Source organism: Poecile atricapillus, chromosome 28 (genome assembly GCF_030490865.1).
Source record: "Poecile atricapillus isolate bPoeAtr1 chromosome 28, bPoeAtr1.hap1, whole genome shotgun sequence".
Lineage (NCBI taxonomy): Eukaryota > Metazoa > Chordata > Aves > Passeriformes > Paridae > Poecile > Poecile atricapillus.
In genome coordinates this window covers 4,438,705-4,453,994 of record NC_081276.1, presented here as the reverse complement: position 1 = coordinate 4,453,994, position 15,290 = coordinate 4,438,705, and the positions used below count along the sequence as shown (strand labels likewise).

The following is a 15,290-nucleotide window of genomic DNA, read 5'->3' as shown; positions in this document are numbered from 1 at the left end:
TTTTATTCCATTCCAGTTATTTCCCTCTTTTCCATTTTATTAATTTTCTTCTATTATGTTTTATTTATTTGCTTATTTTAGATTTATTTTCCCGTTTTGTTCTGCTCCGTTTGTTTTATTTTATTTCCCTTTATTCCATGTTTGTGTTTTCGGGAGCAGGGATGCTCAGGGGGCTCCGAGGGGCTGCAGGGCATTGCTGCAGCGGGGGCAGCTGGAGGGACCTGCCCAGATCCCAACTTTAAGGTCACAAAAAGGAGAAGTGGCCAGAAGCAGCCCAGGTTCAAAGGGAACAGCTCACGAACGTCAAACCCCGCAGGGAAATCCCTGGGCAGCCCAAAATCAAAGGGTACCAAAAGCTGAAGCAGAGCCTGCAGAGCTCCCGCCCCACGGGGGCTTTTCCAACGCTCCTGGCCGGAGCCTGGAGTTCCCCATCGCAGGTGCCCCCCAACCTCTGCAGCCCCCAATTCCTCCCCCGGGTGTTCACAGCCCGTCCCCGGCCCAGCCGAGCCGCAGCACCCGGGCTGAAGCCTCAGTTCCCCGGGGCTGTCCCTGCTGGAGCTGGCCCCGGCTCCTGGCGGCTGCTCCCGCTCCTGCTCCCGGGAACAGCCGGGCCCCGCTCCCGGGAACAGCCTTGCCCTGCTCCCTCTCCCGCTCCCGGGAACAGCCTTGCCCTGCTCCCTCTCCCGCTCCCGGGAACAGCCGGGCCCCGCTCCCGCTCCCGGGAACAGCCGAGCCGCGCTCCCGGGAACAGCCGGGCCCCGCTCCCGCTCCTGCTCCTGGGACCAGCCGGGCCCTGCTCCCGGGAACAGCCGGGCCCCGCTCCCGCTCCCTCTTCCCGGGAACAGCCGGGCCCCGCTCCCGCTCCCTCTTCCCGGGATCAGCCGGGCCCCGCTCCCGGGAACAGCCGGGCCCTGCTCCCGCTCCTGCTCCTGCTCCTGCTCCTGGGACCAGCCGGGCCCTGCTCCCGGGAACAGCCGGGCCCTGCTCCCGCTCCTGCTCTCCCGCTCCCGGGAACAGCCGGGCCCCGCTCCCGGGAACAGTCGGGCCCCGCTCCCGCTCCCGGGAACAGCCGGGCCCCGCTCCCGCTCCTGCTCTCCCGCTCCCGGGAACAGCCGGGCCCTGCTCCCTCTCCCGCTCCCGGGAACAGCCGGGCCCCGCTCCCGGGAACAGCCAGGCCCTGCTCCCGCTCCTGCTCTCCCGCTTCCGCTCCCGGGAACAGCCGGGCCCCGCTCCCGCAGCCGCGGGGCCGCTCTGCCTGCATCCCTCCACAGCTGATGCTCTGCCCCAGGGCAGGAGCCTGTGTGCCAGCTTCGTGGGCAACTCCCGCTCACAGAACCCTGGAAGGGAGGTTGGGAAGCACCACTGGAACTCACCTGGCTCAGCAGGGGCCCCAAAGCACATCAGGATAATGTCCAGATGGCTTTTGAGGATCTCCAGGGAAGGTGACTCCACCACCTCTCTGGGCAGCCTGTGCCAGCGCTCAGTCACACGCAGGGCAAAGTTCCTACCCTGCTCAGGTGGAATTTCCTGTGTTCCAGTTTCTTCCCATTAGCTCTGGTCCTGCTGCTTGGCCCCAGCCTCTGATACCTCCAGGCACTTTTTAAAGTATATATCCATATAGATAATATACATACATCCCTGTTGTCTCTATCGCTATCCATCTCTGCTCTTCCCCCTGCCCCAGCTCCCGCAGCCTTTCTCCATCCCCTCATCATCCTCACAGCCCTGCACAGGCCCCAGACCAGCAGCTCCAGCTCTGCTCCAGAGGAGCCCAGAACTGGACACAGCATTCCAGGGCTGAGGAAGGGGCAGCATCAGCTCCCAGCCCACCCCAGTTCAGCTCCTGTGGCTCATTTAACACTTGAGGTTTGTTCCAGGCACTTCCTCGGTAGGAGTTTGCTTTTGTTTCTATCCCATTCCATCAGATTTGTGCAGTCCCAACCCATGGCAGGTCCATGTGGGGTTGCAGCACTGAGAACAGAGGACCTGGATCCTTCCTGAGCAGTGTCTGCCAGCGATGGGTCCACCAAGGTACTGGGCAATTCCCAGTGAAGAACTGCTGGCTCCTGACTCGCAGCCCCAGGGATTTTCTATCCCAAGATGATTCTCACCAGTGCTGGTGTGACTGGAAACCACTGGGGCATCAGCCAAGCCCAGGCCTCATTCCTGCTGTGGCAGGACAGGTATTAATCCTCATCTCAATGTCACCACATTTGTCACAAATTTCACTGGAGGCTAAGAGGAAGCAACAGCAGGGGCTGATTCCAGCCTCATTCACACCAGAGCTCCCATTTTCCCAAGTGCTGGGTTTTAGCTGCAATCACAATCCAAAAAATAAAAGTTAATGGAGATTTAACTGAGACAGTCTGAACGATTTTTTCCTGTAATTTCAGTCTTAGTGATAGCTGGTGTTGCAGAGCTGCCTTTCAAAGGGGTGGCATAAGGAATTCTCTACCTTCTTTTGCCAGGAGATTCCTCTTACCTCCACTGGAGACACAATGTTCAGCCCTGGGGTAAATCCATGCCTTGATTTTGGGTCCATCCAAACTGGAACAGTCTTATGAAAGGACCATTTACAAAGCCAAAAATTTACCTTTGTTTTGAAAGTTTATTGGATCATCTTGACACAAAATCATTACAGCAGCTTGTGGTATGTTGCTTTCTTTTTCTTTTTTTTTTGTTTTTTTTTTTCCAGGGAATGTTGATAGCAAATAAATTTGTGAATGTAACACATCATACAGTTTCAAAATTCTAGAATCACTGCACAGGATTCTGTAAGAGACTCTACATGCTAAAGTGACAGTTTTCATCCATGAATTAAAAAACCCAAACACTAATTGAGGAACATTATCCTTTAAGACAATTTTAATATGTTCAGTTTCTAATACACAACTGGCTAACCAAGGGAGGCTGACCAAAACCAAACCCTCCATGTCCTGGCAGCGCTGTCGGACACGGAGCTGGGCCTGGCAAGGAACCCAGAGCACCAGAGCAGAGCCTTTGCCAAAATACCTCCTGTGGGAAGAGTGTAAAGAGCACAAGACACGCGTAAAGTACAGGACATCACCCAAGGGATAAGACCAACACTTTATCCTGCTCCCTGCGTAGGGATTTGCTGTTTTAGGAGTGGTGGTGGTGCTGGAGATGTGCAGACCCAGCCAGCTCCTCCCTGGGCACATTTTTGGAGCAATCAATTGCTCCTGACCCATGCCTCGAAGCAAAACTGTTCCACAGAGTTTTCCTCACTGGGTGTGGAACAGTGAGGAAAGAAATGGAGCAAAGGGAATAAAAAATAAGTTGAAAGCAAGGGATGTTGGAGAAAGACATCAACTGAGCATCTCCACAGGACACCGTGGCATCCTTTTCCTGTTGGTGACTCCACAAGATTCCAATAGTGCAGAATAGGCACTTCCCAGACTCTCCTTTCTTCCCTCTAAAACTGCTACAGTCCCAAATCTGCAGCTCCTCAGCCCACTCCCCCTTCTGCACCCCAGCAGGGTGAGGAGATCCTCACTCCATCCCTGCCTGCACCCTGGCAGGGTGAGGAGATCCTCACTCCATCCCCTCCTGCACCCCAGCAGGGTGAGGAGATCCTCACTCCATCCCCTCCTGCACCCCAGCAGGGTGAGGGGCTCCCAATCCATCCCTCTCTCCTGCACCCCAGCAGGGTGAGGGGCTCCCAATCCATCCCTCTCTCCTGTACCCCAGGAGGGAGGGCTCTGCCACAGGGACCCAGGGGCACTTGTGCTGCCAAATCTGCTCTCACTGCAGCAAGGGCAGGGCTGAGGGACACTGAGGGGACACAGAGACAGAATGACCCTGCTGGTTTCAGAACCCAGAGGGAGGACATGGACCTGCACACAAGAGGCTGCACCCATGGCTGTTTCTCTACCTGGCAATGGTCAACCTCAGCTGGTGAGCAAAAGGATAAAAAAGCAGGAACAGACCCCTTTGGATTTCCAGTTTCTTGCTACAGCTTAACTGTTCAGGAATGTGAAATTGAAGTGGACTCATAAAACACATCAGCAGATACAGCTCAAAGGGGAGAGGCCTGACAGATTCCGTGTGTGGGGCAGTCGAGGGGAGCACAGACCCAAACAGTAACACTTTCAGCCCATTTCATGCTTCCACACTCGACTCTTCCAGCTGTCACTAAAAGAAGGTTAAGGCTCAAGGCAACTACTATAAACAGAAACTCAAACATCCCAGTTCTCACAGGGCTCCTTTGGATTAGCTCAAGGAGATGGAGGATGTTTATCTGCTGATCACAATAGATCTTGAGATAATAATAAATCATATATATATATAAAAAAAAACCAAAAAGAGGCCTTCTGGTCCAGCACCAGCCTCTGCTAGAAATATACATCAACTGCAGCAGCCCTGAAGACATATTTCATGGCTAAGGATTAAGTCAACCTTCCCTGGCATAAGCACAAGCAACAAACTGTGCTACTGTTGATAAAGTCCTGCTCAGTCCCCGTCCCACACAGATGAAGGTCATGGGATCATCATGAGCTGCTGAATAAATAGTGCCCGCCCCTCCCTCCCTCCCTCCTCCCCTCCCTCCTCCAGTCATGTCACCAGGATCTCTTTGGGCTAGAAAGGGTTAACACCACAGTTTGTAAAAAGTTCTGAAAATAAAAAGGTAACATACAGCCTTAAAATGTCTAAACTGCAACCAATGGTGGAGTTAACTGAAAGCACGTGCCCCAGGGTAGTACATGCGTACGAGGGAGAAACTTAACACTTGGGTCTGCTCGTCTTTACACGTTGGGTGTGTTTCTGGTTGTTGGAATATTTTATAAGGAATATTCAGCACTTGGACAATGTCTCTTTCATCTCATCCAACAAGTTGCTAAGCAGGGTAGAATCATTGCATTTCCCATCTATGGATACAGAGTTCTCTCCCTTGGAAAGAAAAAAGAAAAAAGAAAGAAAAAATCCATTAGGTCCTCTTCTAAGAGGGGATAAATGTAATCCCAGCCAAACTCAGGGACTGGAAAGAGGCAGAGAAAGGCAGGGAAGGCTCCAGGTTTACATTCTCTCAGGGGTTACAATGTTCTCACCTTTTTTACCAGTAGGCAGACATGATGGCCTTGGATAGAACGGCTGTACATGGATGCACACGAATCAACACGTTCCACAACTGCAGAGAAACAGCAATTTCATTTCATTCAATTCAATTTTAATTCAAGCCTTGCTTCCCCTGGAGAGAAACCATTGCTCTGCCTGGCCTCGAGGAACAGAGGCTTCTACAGAGGGGAGGAAGAAGTCAGGGTTAAGATGTGCCTGGCTCCTCCTGGCTTCTCTCTGGGACATTTCACAATAACGAGGTGAGTCATTTGTCTCCTAAGCCACAAATGTTCTGTGGCAAAAACACAGCTCAGAATGTAGATTTCTTCCCCAGAAATACTTCCAGTGAGGCAATGTCTAATGCAAACACCAGAGCATGATGAAACACAGTTGTTTTGCTTCAGCCAGTGCTTGTGTTTTAATTAATAAAACCAAACCTAAATAGCTGGGGCTCTCCCTCCAAACAACTGAAACAAAGCACTGGGGAAGGAGTCTGAAGCCCTGCAGATCAAACCCACCCTCCAGAGAACAGTTACAGACTGAACTCCACACCATCTGCTCCCATGATACCTGTCACATGCCTCACTGGGTTGCAGGAATTCCACAGGGACACAAGGAGAATTCATTTTGCAGAACACTGCATGCTTTGATGTTGCAAAACTGGAGAAAACTCTCACAAATGTATTTAATCTGGACATCGCCTGCTCCTGTGATAGCTGAGCCCATGGAGTGTTGTGCTCACCAAGCACAGCAGAGATTTTAGAACAGAGTTCTGCAGAAAGTTCTGCATCAAGGAAGACTCACCTGAAAAATGATGATGAAAACAGATCTTTGCCAGTAGATGTTGGAAAGAAATGCTAATTCCATCTACTTTAATAGAATTCATGTGCAGATCTCCAGACTCTAGGAGCTTGGCAAAAGCATCACTGCAGAACAGGAAGGAAAGTAAATGTTTTATTAGAAGTGCAAGTGAAATCTGTCCCATCAGCCCCATGAAACATGTCAGGATACAGAAGCTAAAGTGCTACCAAGCTCTAGGAAAACGGGTTTACAGCAAATATGGAAACCACACTCCAGAGTCCACTGGAGCAACTTGTGCCCTCTTGCTGCCAGAGCTGCCTCTGCCAGCCCGCAGGGCACAGAGCTCCCCCTGCAGAGCCACTTGAAATAGGTCATTGCACATATCTGAACAGTCACCCCTTACAGAGACACTGCCCAAACCCCGGGGAGCAGGCAGAGCTCAGCCTGCCAGGGGCAGCACAGGCACTCACCTGTAGCAAGGCGTCGTGATCAAGTATGAAGCGCAACTGAAGTGCAATTTGAAATCTAGTTTTTCATGGGTTGAACCTTCATCATTCTGCAACAGGGCAAAGGAGAGCAGATGAGTGGGAGCCCTGAGGCAGCAAGAGGAGGAGCCACCCCTACCCACCACACATGCAGCAGTGAGCAGCTGAGGGCTGAGCTCCCTCTGAAATAACCTGGCTGGGCCTGAAGGATCAGTCTGAGAACCATCCCACCACATCAGCCCACTCAAAGATTTGGGTAGCTGGGTTGATACAAGCACCTCCAACAGGTAAGGCACACATTGGGCTACAGTTCTGCCTGCACTCTGCTAAAATAAACTGAGCAGACTGAGTTTAAACTACACTTGGAGATGTGGTTCTGTAGTTCATTATTTCCTGAGCAAAATAATAAATTAATAGTTCCCAGATTCTTAGGTACTAAAATAGGACTAGCACGCTATTTTTAAAAAACCCTTAAAATAGAGATAATGGCTGACTCAGGAGTAGCCACAACTGTCTCCACTCATTTCCTTCGAGCTGCTCATGCAGCTCTTTCATTAATAACTGTACTGAAATAACATCAGAGACCTACACAGTCTTATCCAGCTCAATACCTATTAAACAATGACTTCCACTGACCTAACTCTTGGTCTGGTCTTAATAACCACATCTAATTCTTATTTTTGTTTTCCAGCCTTATACCAGACTGCAGTGTCCAACTGAGATGCGAAGGAGCAGACCCTGGTTCCCTGTCTCCCCTCCCCAGCAGAGCAGTGTGATTTTCTAGCTGACAATGTGGCACATGTTGCAGACTTGCTCACACGCTGCCAGGAATGACAATCCAGGACGTGCTGACGCAGGACTGGGGGCACTCTTTGCACAAGATGTCATGTGAAAACGTTCCTCACAGAATGGGCTGCTGCAGCAGGGATGAAATGATGCCTAAAAAAAGCTCGAGAGCAGAGCTTCCCACCCGAGTCCAGCTCCCTGACGCAGTTCCAAGGAAGCAGAGGCAGTTGAGAGCTGCACTTACTTTGACTATAAAGGACAGTGTTCCTTTTAACTTCTGAGCCATAACAATACTCTGAAGTGTAAACACAAACTGGGCTTCATTAGAGATTCCTAGTGTGAAAAGAAGAGAGGGAAAAGTCAGGTCAGAACATGGTTTCCAGACCTAAGTAATGGTTAGGATAAACTGACTTATGTGCAGACTATTTTTGGACCAAGTTTGAAAAGCTTTGATTTGGAAGAGAGTTCTACACACAACTGCTATGGTGAGTCAACAATGTTACAGTACTTGGATCTCTCAGAAGCAGCAATGGAAGCTGGCATTTGGTGGAAGTTATTGAGCAAGTGCCCAGTCAAAGTGTCACAGTGTCACATATTTAAACTATTCACATAACTGGATTTATATTATAAACATTTCAGAGTAGCTTTCAGAACTAATTTGAATTCTAATGTTTCTATGTTTTCTTTTTAATATACAAGTCTGTGTCAAGAACTGCCTCATACAGATTTAAGACCAAATCAAACACCCTACTGCTTTTCATGAGGGACTGTAAAGAACCCTGAGGCCACTCCAGCCCTCTGTGACCTGTTTCAGGATTCAAATTAACTCCTCGGTGAAGGAAGGGAAATCCAGGGAAGTTCACTAATTTGACTGTACTACTGTGCTCTGTACAAAACTATTATCCTTCATTTCTGTGCTTAATATTTCTGGAGGGCTCAGCTCTCTTCCTTGCACATCCTTATCACAAACCTTCACTGCAAAAGGCCTCTGCCATTCAAACAGTGGGACAAGAGCTCCAGAATAAATCCAGAGTGGATTCTAATGCTTCACAAACCTACTACCTTGTTTCATTTTAAATCTCACAGCAAACACATCATGAATTTTGGATTCCTGTAGTCAAAGGTATGCCAGCCTGCAGGCACCTGGAAAAGGAACTCAGGTATTTGGACTCCCAGCCCTAGATTAAGGCTTTGCTCTTGCTGTGCAGAACCACCTGCATTACTGGGAGAAGGCTTATCCTCTCTAGAAAACTGTGGGAAAGCCCAGGAGCACCCAGGCAGAGATGTTTTTCTGGAAAACAGCAAGAAGTTCAAGCAGCTCTTCCCACAGGAGGGCAGTGCAGGGCCAGCCATGCTCCAAGAGCCCTGTGCAAAGCTGTGCATACCAGGGGGGAGCTGGAAGGGCACGGGTATCCCATCATGTACTGATGATCCTTCTGGTCGGAGCATTTTAGTGTTGAGAGAGTCCAGGACATTCAGTTCCATGCTCTTAAGGAAGCTAGTGCTTTTGTTCTCAAAGATAACAGACACAGTAACTTGGCTGTCATTCTGGAGGTTTCCTTGAATATCATAGGTCTGCAAATGAAGGGAAAAATGTCACAGGAAAGAATCAGAGGAACTTCAAGGAACAGAACACAGCATGGGGATAAAACCAGGTTCAAAAGGGAGGTAATTTGGTATAGCTAGAGGATTATGGAAACACTGGTGATCAGCTAGGGATTGGGAAAATATCAGCTTAGAAATTAAAGTGGGATACCCAAAGGAAATGAAGCTTGGTTATAGTTCTACCTTCTGGGATTGAAGCAGTTCTTCACTCATATGATGGCTACATGAAGTCACTCCACCATGGCCAGGGTTATCCCTCTCTCAGGGAACACAGGGAATGACATTTGGAACAAACACCCCAAACTCACCATTTTAATGTACGGGTTTTCAGCGAGAAGGCGGTAACTGGACATGGGCTGGTAAACAAGAGAGAAGTCAGTCACACCAGAACTAACAAATCTGAAAAGGGCTGTCACTGTCCTCCCTCCCAACCAGCTGAGATCTCCTTGTCCCCAGGCCTGGGGACAACTACTCACTGGTAGTGGCTCATCCTCTAGTGTCCCATTCTGCACCGACTCCAGGGGCTCCTCCTCACTGTGATGACTCTTCTTTTTGGATTTCTTTTTATCCTTTGATTTCTCTTCTTTCTCTTTCTTGTGCTTTTTCTTCTTATGCTTGGAGGATTTCTATCAAGAAGAACAAGAAACTACAACAAGCCCTTAAAGAAACCCTTGATTTCTAGCTATGACCCCTCTACCACACTTCCAACTCCAGACTTTTGCTCTCTGCACTTTGTGGACTGAGCAAAGTTTCCCTTTACTACAGAACCCAAAACAGAGCTACCATTCCTTAAATCCCAAAACTAATTGTACGTGGAGTCCCAGTAAACCCTGCTCCTCACCCAGCTGCCCATACCTTATCCCAAAGCAGCCTGGGAACAGCACAAGGCCAAATATCTCAAACTGTTTGGAAGCTCAGCTTTAACTGGGACCCGTCCCTTGGCTCAGGGAACAGCCAAACCTCTGACCACAAGGTGTTCACAGCTCCTCAAGGATGTAACATTTGCAGGAGGACACTGCACTGAACAGATGCTGTTGGTAAATCCTGTGTGCTGCTTTCTAAGGAATTTGAGACAGCAGGAGAATATGGCTGAAAGGTGACAGCAAGTTCATAGAACTAGAGAATTGTGAGGGTTGGAAAAGACCTTTAATGTCATCAGGTCCAACCATCAGCCCAGCACCACCACGTCCATCACTAAACCATGTCCACAAGTGCCACATCCACAGGTTTTCTGTACACTTACAGGGACTCCACTACTGCCCTGGGCAGCCTGTTCCAATGCCTGACAATCCTTTCCATCAAAAATAAAAATAAAAATCCCAAAAAACTTTCCTAATATCTTATCTAAGCCTCCCCTCATGTAACTTGAGGCAATTTCCTCTTAACTTGAACTGCTTACCTTTCCTTCATCCTCCTCCTCCTCATCTTGCTCTTCCCTTTCTTCTTTTTTTACCTCTTGAGATTCAGCCACCACAGCAGTGCCCATTCTGGGCTCGCTCTGAGGAGAAGAGCAGAAGGATTCTGACACCAATGGAGAGCAGCTGGAACAACCAAAGCCCAAACCAAAAGAAACCCAACAGTGACAACTCCTCACAGCTGTTATTTCAGAAATGACATTAGGCTAATATGGTATCAGGGCTTTCATTTCATGCCTCTGAAACCCAGCAAATATGATCACCTGAGGACACGATTCAAAAGATTTCCTCCAAGGAATCCATCCCCTTATATTCCTTGTCTATTCCTCTAGAATTTCCCATCAAAATTCATGAGAATTTTCTTTCACACTCTGTCTCTCATGTCTATTAATGTTGCTAGAGTCTACCTCATACTGGGAAATAAAACTGTACCCACTGTATAACATTATACCCATCAATAACAAAACCAACCAAGCCTGGAGCTGCATCTGTATTTCTATTTCTATTCCTTGATCTGCACAGAACAAGCCTGAAGTCTCCCATCACAGTTTCTCTCAACTGGGCAGACACAATATCTCTCTCTGCTCCCCAGCAGGAAGCTGAGGAGATGAAGCTGATGTTGTCTCCTGTGCTGCAGCATGACACAGCACTCCTGCACAGCTCACAGGCAAGAAATAACCAGAGAAGTTTCCTCTGATGGGGGAAAAGACTCCTACCTGTGGCTGGGGCGTGGGAGCATCTGGTGGAGCAGTGGAGAGCCAAAAATCCAAGTCTTCCCCCTGAATTTCAGGAGAAAAAGCCCATTATCATTGTTTTTATAACTTTCTTAAAAATCAAATAAAAAACCCAACACCCCCCAACAACAACAGCAACAAAAGAAAACCAAAAAAAAAGATCACAGGGCTGGAATATCTGTCCTGCAAGGAAGGGCTGGGAGAGCTGGGGGTGCTCACCTGGAGAAGAGAAGGCTCCAGGGAGAGCTCAGAGCCCCTTGCAGGGACTAAAGGGGCTCCAGGAGAGCTGGAGAGGGACTGGGGACAAGGCCTGGAGGGACAGGACACAGGGAATGGCTCCCAGTGCCAGAGGGCAGGGCTGGATGGGATATTGGGAAGGAATTGTTGGCTGGGAGGGTGGGCAGGCCCTGGCACAGGGTGCCCAGAGCAGCTGTGGCTGCCCCTGGATCCCTGGCAGTGCCCAAGGCCAGGCTGGACGGGGCTTGGAGCAGCCTGGGATGGTGGAAAGTGTCCCTGGCCATGGCAGAGGTGGGGCTGGATAAGCTTTAAGGTTCCTTTGAACCCAAACCAGTCTGGCATTCTGTGACTCTACAGTTAAATCAAAACCTCCCATGGAAATGCAGCACTCCAGAATGCTCTTCATGCACAGATGCTGTGATACATTCAGGAGCAAACACACCAAGAAGCTTCACTTTAGTCTTTGAGCGCTTCCAAAGCTGGGCCCAGCTGACAGCCCCTGCCCTGCACCCCCTCACCAGGGTATCCCCAGCATTCCAAGGGCTGCTGTGCAGAGGGAAAATGCAGCTCTGCAGGGCATTAACAGGAGGATACTTCAAATCCTGACAGCAACTGGCAGCTAATGGCAGGGTTTATAACTGAAAGGTTCTGGAGTACATGGGAGACAGGATGCAGAACAAATGACACAACACAAGTTCCAGATATTTTGCTAAGGAGTTCCCCACTCGGAGAACAGACAAAATATCAGCAAACTCAGCTTCCACGTGAGCTCTGGCAGACCTGCTGTGTAGGCTGCAGTAAGCTGAGTTCTGCTAACTTAGGAGGCCAAGTAAATGTTATTTTTATTAACAGAAATCTTTAAATACCTGCTGCTACAGTTGTAAAACTTAAGGAAATAGAGGTTGAATGCATTCAGCTGTTTGAACTGTCAAATGTGACTGTTTCTAAGCAACAAACTGAACTCAGCAATAACAGCAGGAGCTAAAATAATGCAAATCTTGGAGAATTACCTTTTTTTCTTCTTCTTCCTCCTCTACCACCTTTTTCTCTTTCTCTTTCTTCTTTCCTTTCTCTCTCTCTTTATCTTTATGTTTCTTTTCCTTCTTTTTGGGTTTCTTGCTCTTCTTCTCTACTAGGGGAACTTCTGAGTCTGGTGACTTCAGGGTCTCAACATTCCTGTGCCTCTGCACTGGCAGCTTCTCACTGTCTGCTAAGGGTCTTGAAAAGAAAGAGCCCATTACCTGCTGCAAACAGCCTCCCTCAGCCAGATGACCTGTGCAATACAAGGTGTGCTTTGTTTTTAGGGAGCTAGGCCCCCAAGCCTGAAATCAGCACATACTTCTATACCTGGAGTTTATTTATGCAACTGCAGACACTGCCCTTGTGGGTTAGGAGTCAGAGGAAACAATTGGAAGGTGACTGAGAGCCAAGGTCCTGCTGTTTAACCCTTAGAGGTGCCAGCTAGAGGCCTGCAGGCTGAGCAACACCCACAGAGGAACAGCTCCATGGAGCGTTATGCTGTGTTTCCATGGAATCCCTCTCCAAGAAAAAGCAAGGATGCAGAACAGCATTTCCATCAGAGTGGAAATTTGAGCAGTGGAATGCCAGCATGGCTCCAGTAGCTCTTGAAGGGTGTGGGGTTTGTTGTTCTTGATGAATACATCAGTCCAATTGGGAATTATTCTAAGTAATTTTTATTTTGAAAGTTTGCACTATGAATTTCTACTCTATCATCACATTTTGTAAGTTAAATGTAACTTCAGTCACCTGTTCCAAAAAAGCACCAATAGCAGTTCATATTAACACTGTATCCTAAATCCACTACTTGGGGGAAAAAAACCCCCAAAAACCAACAGAAAATTCTCTCGTTCTTGTCAAACATTTCCAGATATCAGCAAGAATTTTACCAACTGCATCTTTTTCTATTTCTTGGCTTTTATTTAATGTCAATTTTTACATTTGCACAGCAAACCTCAGTTCAGGAAGATGTCTAATGGCCTCAACTGCCCCAATTGTTTTTTTGCTTATATTGTATTAAGAACTAGAACCAATTAATTTTTTACTTTCAGACACAAAGAGAAGACTGAACAGCAAACAAGGCCTCATCTTTTACTATTTCAGATACTCCTGTACAGGAACAGCATTGGTGCTGAAAGCCAGTGACAAAACAGACTCACAAATGTGAGGGTCTCTGATTTAACAGTTTCACCACCCTTCAAGGACTTGCACTGTCCAAAATCAACCAACCTGACAAAGGTCAACACTCCAGAGATATTCTTACCTGGAAGGCTTCCCTGAAACCAGACTGCGTGTGAGCGTGACAGACAGAGCAGTGCAAGCACAGAAAGAAAGAGAGAGGACACAGACATGAGAAATCATGACAGGAGAGCACAGCACTCATGGCACAGGGGAGGGAATGGATGGAACAACCCAAGAGCCCTGGATGCCTCCTGGAGCACAGCACCCAGGCCCTGCTCTGTTGGGTGTGCCCTGAGAATCATCATGCAAATACAGGGGCATGTCAGAAATTAATTTCCTTTTATACATTTGTCCCTGCAGATTTTGGTCTTCCAAAAAAGGAAGTTTCTCAGAAACTGTTTTATTCACTTATTTAAGATGCTATGACACTTTTTACAACATACTGAGGGGCCAAAGCCCTATAAATTTGGAACTGCAAAGAAAGGCACAGACTCAAGTATTAGAGGAAGAGAGAGATCCTACACACACCCACATGGGTCTGCACAGTCTTCCAGACTTTACAGGAGGCATCCCTGGACCACAAACCAGCAATTATTTTTAGCATGGTGATTTTGTAAAACAGCAACTAAAAAAAAAAAAATCCAAACCAATCTCCATGTGCAAACTGAACAGCCCAGTGCTCATGGACATGTGGATGCAAGGGCTCGAGGTGCTGGCACTGGCACAGCTCCAGCAGCTGGGGAGGAGCAGCCTGGTCACAGGTGTGACATGCAGCTCAGTCACATCAGAACAACACTCCTCAACAGTGGGACCACACTGAAGGGCCACAGGGCAGTGGGGTGGGTGTTACTGGTCAGTGATCACAACACAGGCTTGCCACAGACACAGAGCTTCTGAGGGGGACAGATGGACACAGGACACACTCAGTGCCAACACAGGTCACAGCAGAGAGACAGTGGGACACCCAAACCTCAGAGTGACCCACACCTGATCCACTGTCTGTGCTTCCAGACTCCTTCAGTCACACTCACACTACATTTAGTGACTCTCCTGCCCCTCCCTCACACTCAGGAGTTGAGATTTTATCATCCAAGCTGTAGTGAGAGACAAAGCTGGATGAGCACCTGAGGTTTCATCAAAGCCATGATGAGAGACTTCAGCCTTTTCCCCTGGTGGCCTGTAGTGCCTTTGCCTGTTCAACCCCAGCCTTGCCCTCAGGCATTCCCTTAGCAACTCAGTGAACTCATACACAAAACTGCCACTTACTTATCCAGATCTATGTCAAGTGCCTTATAGGGATCATTTGGATCTTTGTCATCTTCATCACTGGGCAAAGCATTCTGCAGGAGACATAGAGACATCCACTGAGGCAGCAAACCACTGGCAATTTTCAAACTCAAGCTTAACACCACCCAAATTAAGTTTTGTTGAGCCTGTGAACCCTGCACCAGGCCAGCTGCAGTCAGGCACAGTAAGTTATAGGAACAATGCACTTCAATGCAGCATCCAGTTTCAAGATTAATTTAGAACAGAAACCCCTTCTTCATAAACAGCAGGATTTGAATTGCTGCTGCTCGGTTTTGATTAAAGGAAATTTTAGAAACAAATACAGATGACATCATTAGCATCTGCAATTAATTATCATCAGCTACAAAGCTGCTGACTAGACAGCAAGTTACTGTCAAAGTGAAGCAGCAGAGCATAATAAATACTATTTGGACAGTGTTACTTTTAGAGCAGGGATGAACATTGTTTTGTTGGTTTTGATGTCTTTAATAGCTTCAGTGGCAATTTTTGTCTCTCATGAAAAAAAAGACAGTAATTTCTGCCCCTGCAAAGAACAGGCTGGGATAATCTCAGTCATTTCTAAAACAACTCTGCAAGACAGCAGAGCTCTGGAACTGCCACATTGCAGACTGGCTGCAGTTGTGGGGGCAAAAATCTCTCAGGAGCTG

At 48.2% G+C, this 15,290-nt stretch overlaps 1 protein-coding gene across 3 annotated transcripts in view; it reads right to left on the bottom strand.

Annotated features, from left to right (window-relative positions):
- Window positions 1–2,588: 2,588 nt before the first annotated feature.
- The window catches only part of AP3D1 (adaptor related protein complex 3 subunit delta 1), a 53,778-nt gene continuing 41,076 nt past the window's right edge, over window positions 2,589–15,290 (bottom strand). For 2 of the 3 annotated variants that reach the window (XM_058858680.1, XM_058858682.1), the window contains 13 exons: window positions 14,602–14,675; window positions 13,418–13,441; window positions 12,147–12,354; window positions 10,882–10,944; window positions 10,150–10,248; window positions 9,227–9,376; window positions 9,059–9,106; window positions 8,531–8,720; window positions 7,390–7,478; window positions 6,345–6,430; window positions 5,878–5,999; window positions 5,067–5,146; window positions 2,589–4,908 (listed from right to left, as the gene is read on the bottom strand). In XM_058858680.1, the coding sequence (XP_058714663.1) occupies window positions 4,813–4,908; window positions 5,067–5,146; window positions 5,878–5,999; window positions 6,345–6,430; window positions 7,390–7,478; window positions 8,531–8,720; window positions 9,059–9,106; window positions 9,227–9,376; window positions 10,150–10,248; window positions 10,882–10,944; window positions 12,147–12,354; window positions 13,418–13,441; window positions 14,602–14,675 (1,329 nt within the window). In that variant the 3' untranslated portion in view covers window positions 2,589–4,812. The remainder of the gene's footprint in view (window positions 4,909–5,066; window positions 5,147–5,877; window positions 6,000–6,344; window positions 6,431–7,389; window positions 7,479–8,530; window positions 8,721–9,058; window positions 9,107–9,226; window positions 9,377–10,149; window positions 10,249–10,881; window positions 10,945–12,146; window positions 12,355–13,417; window positions 13,442–14,601; window positions 14,676–15,290) is intronic. The other variant, XM_058858681.1, reaches the window with a different exon arrangement.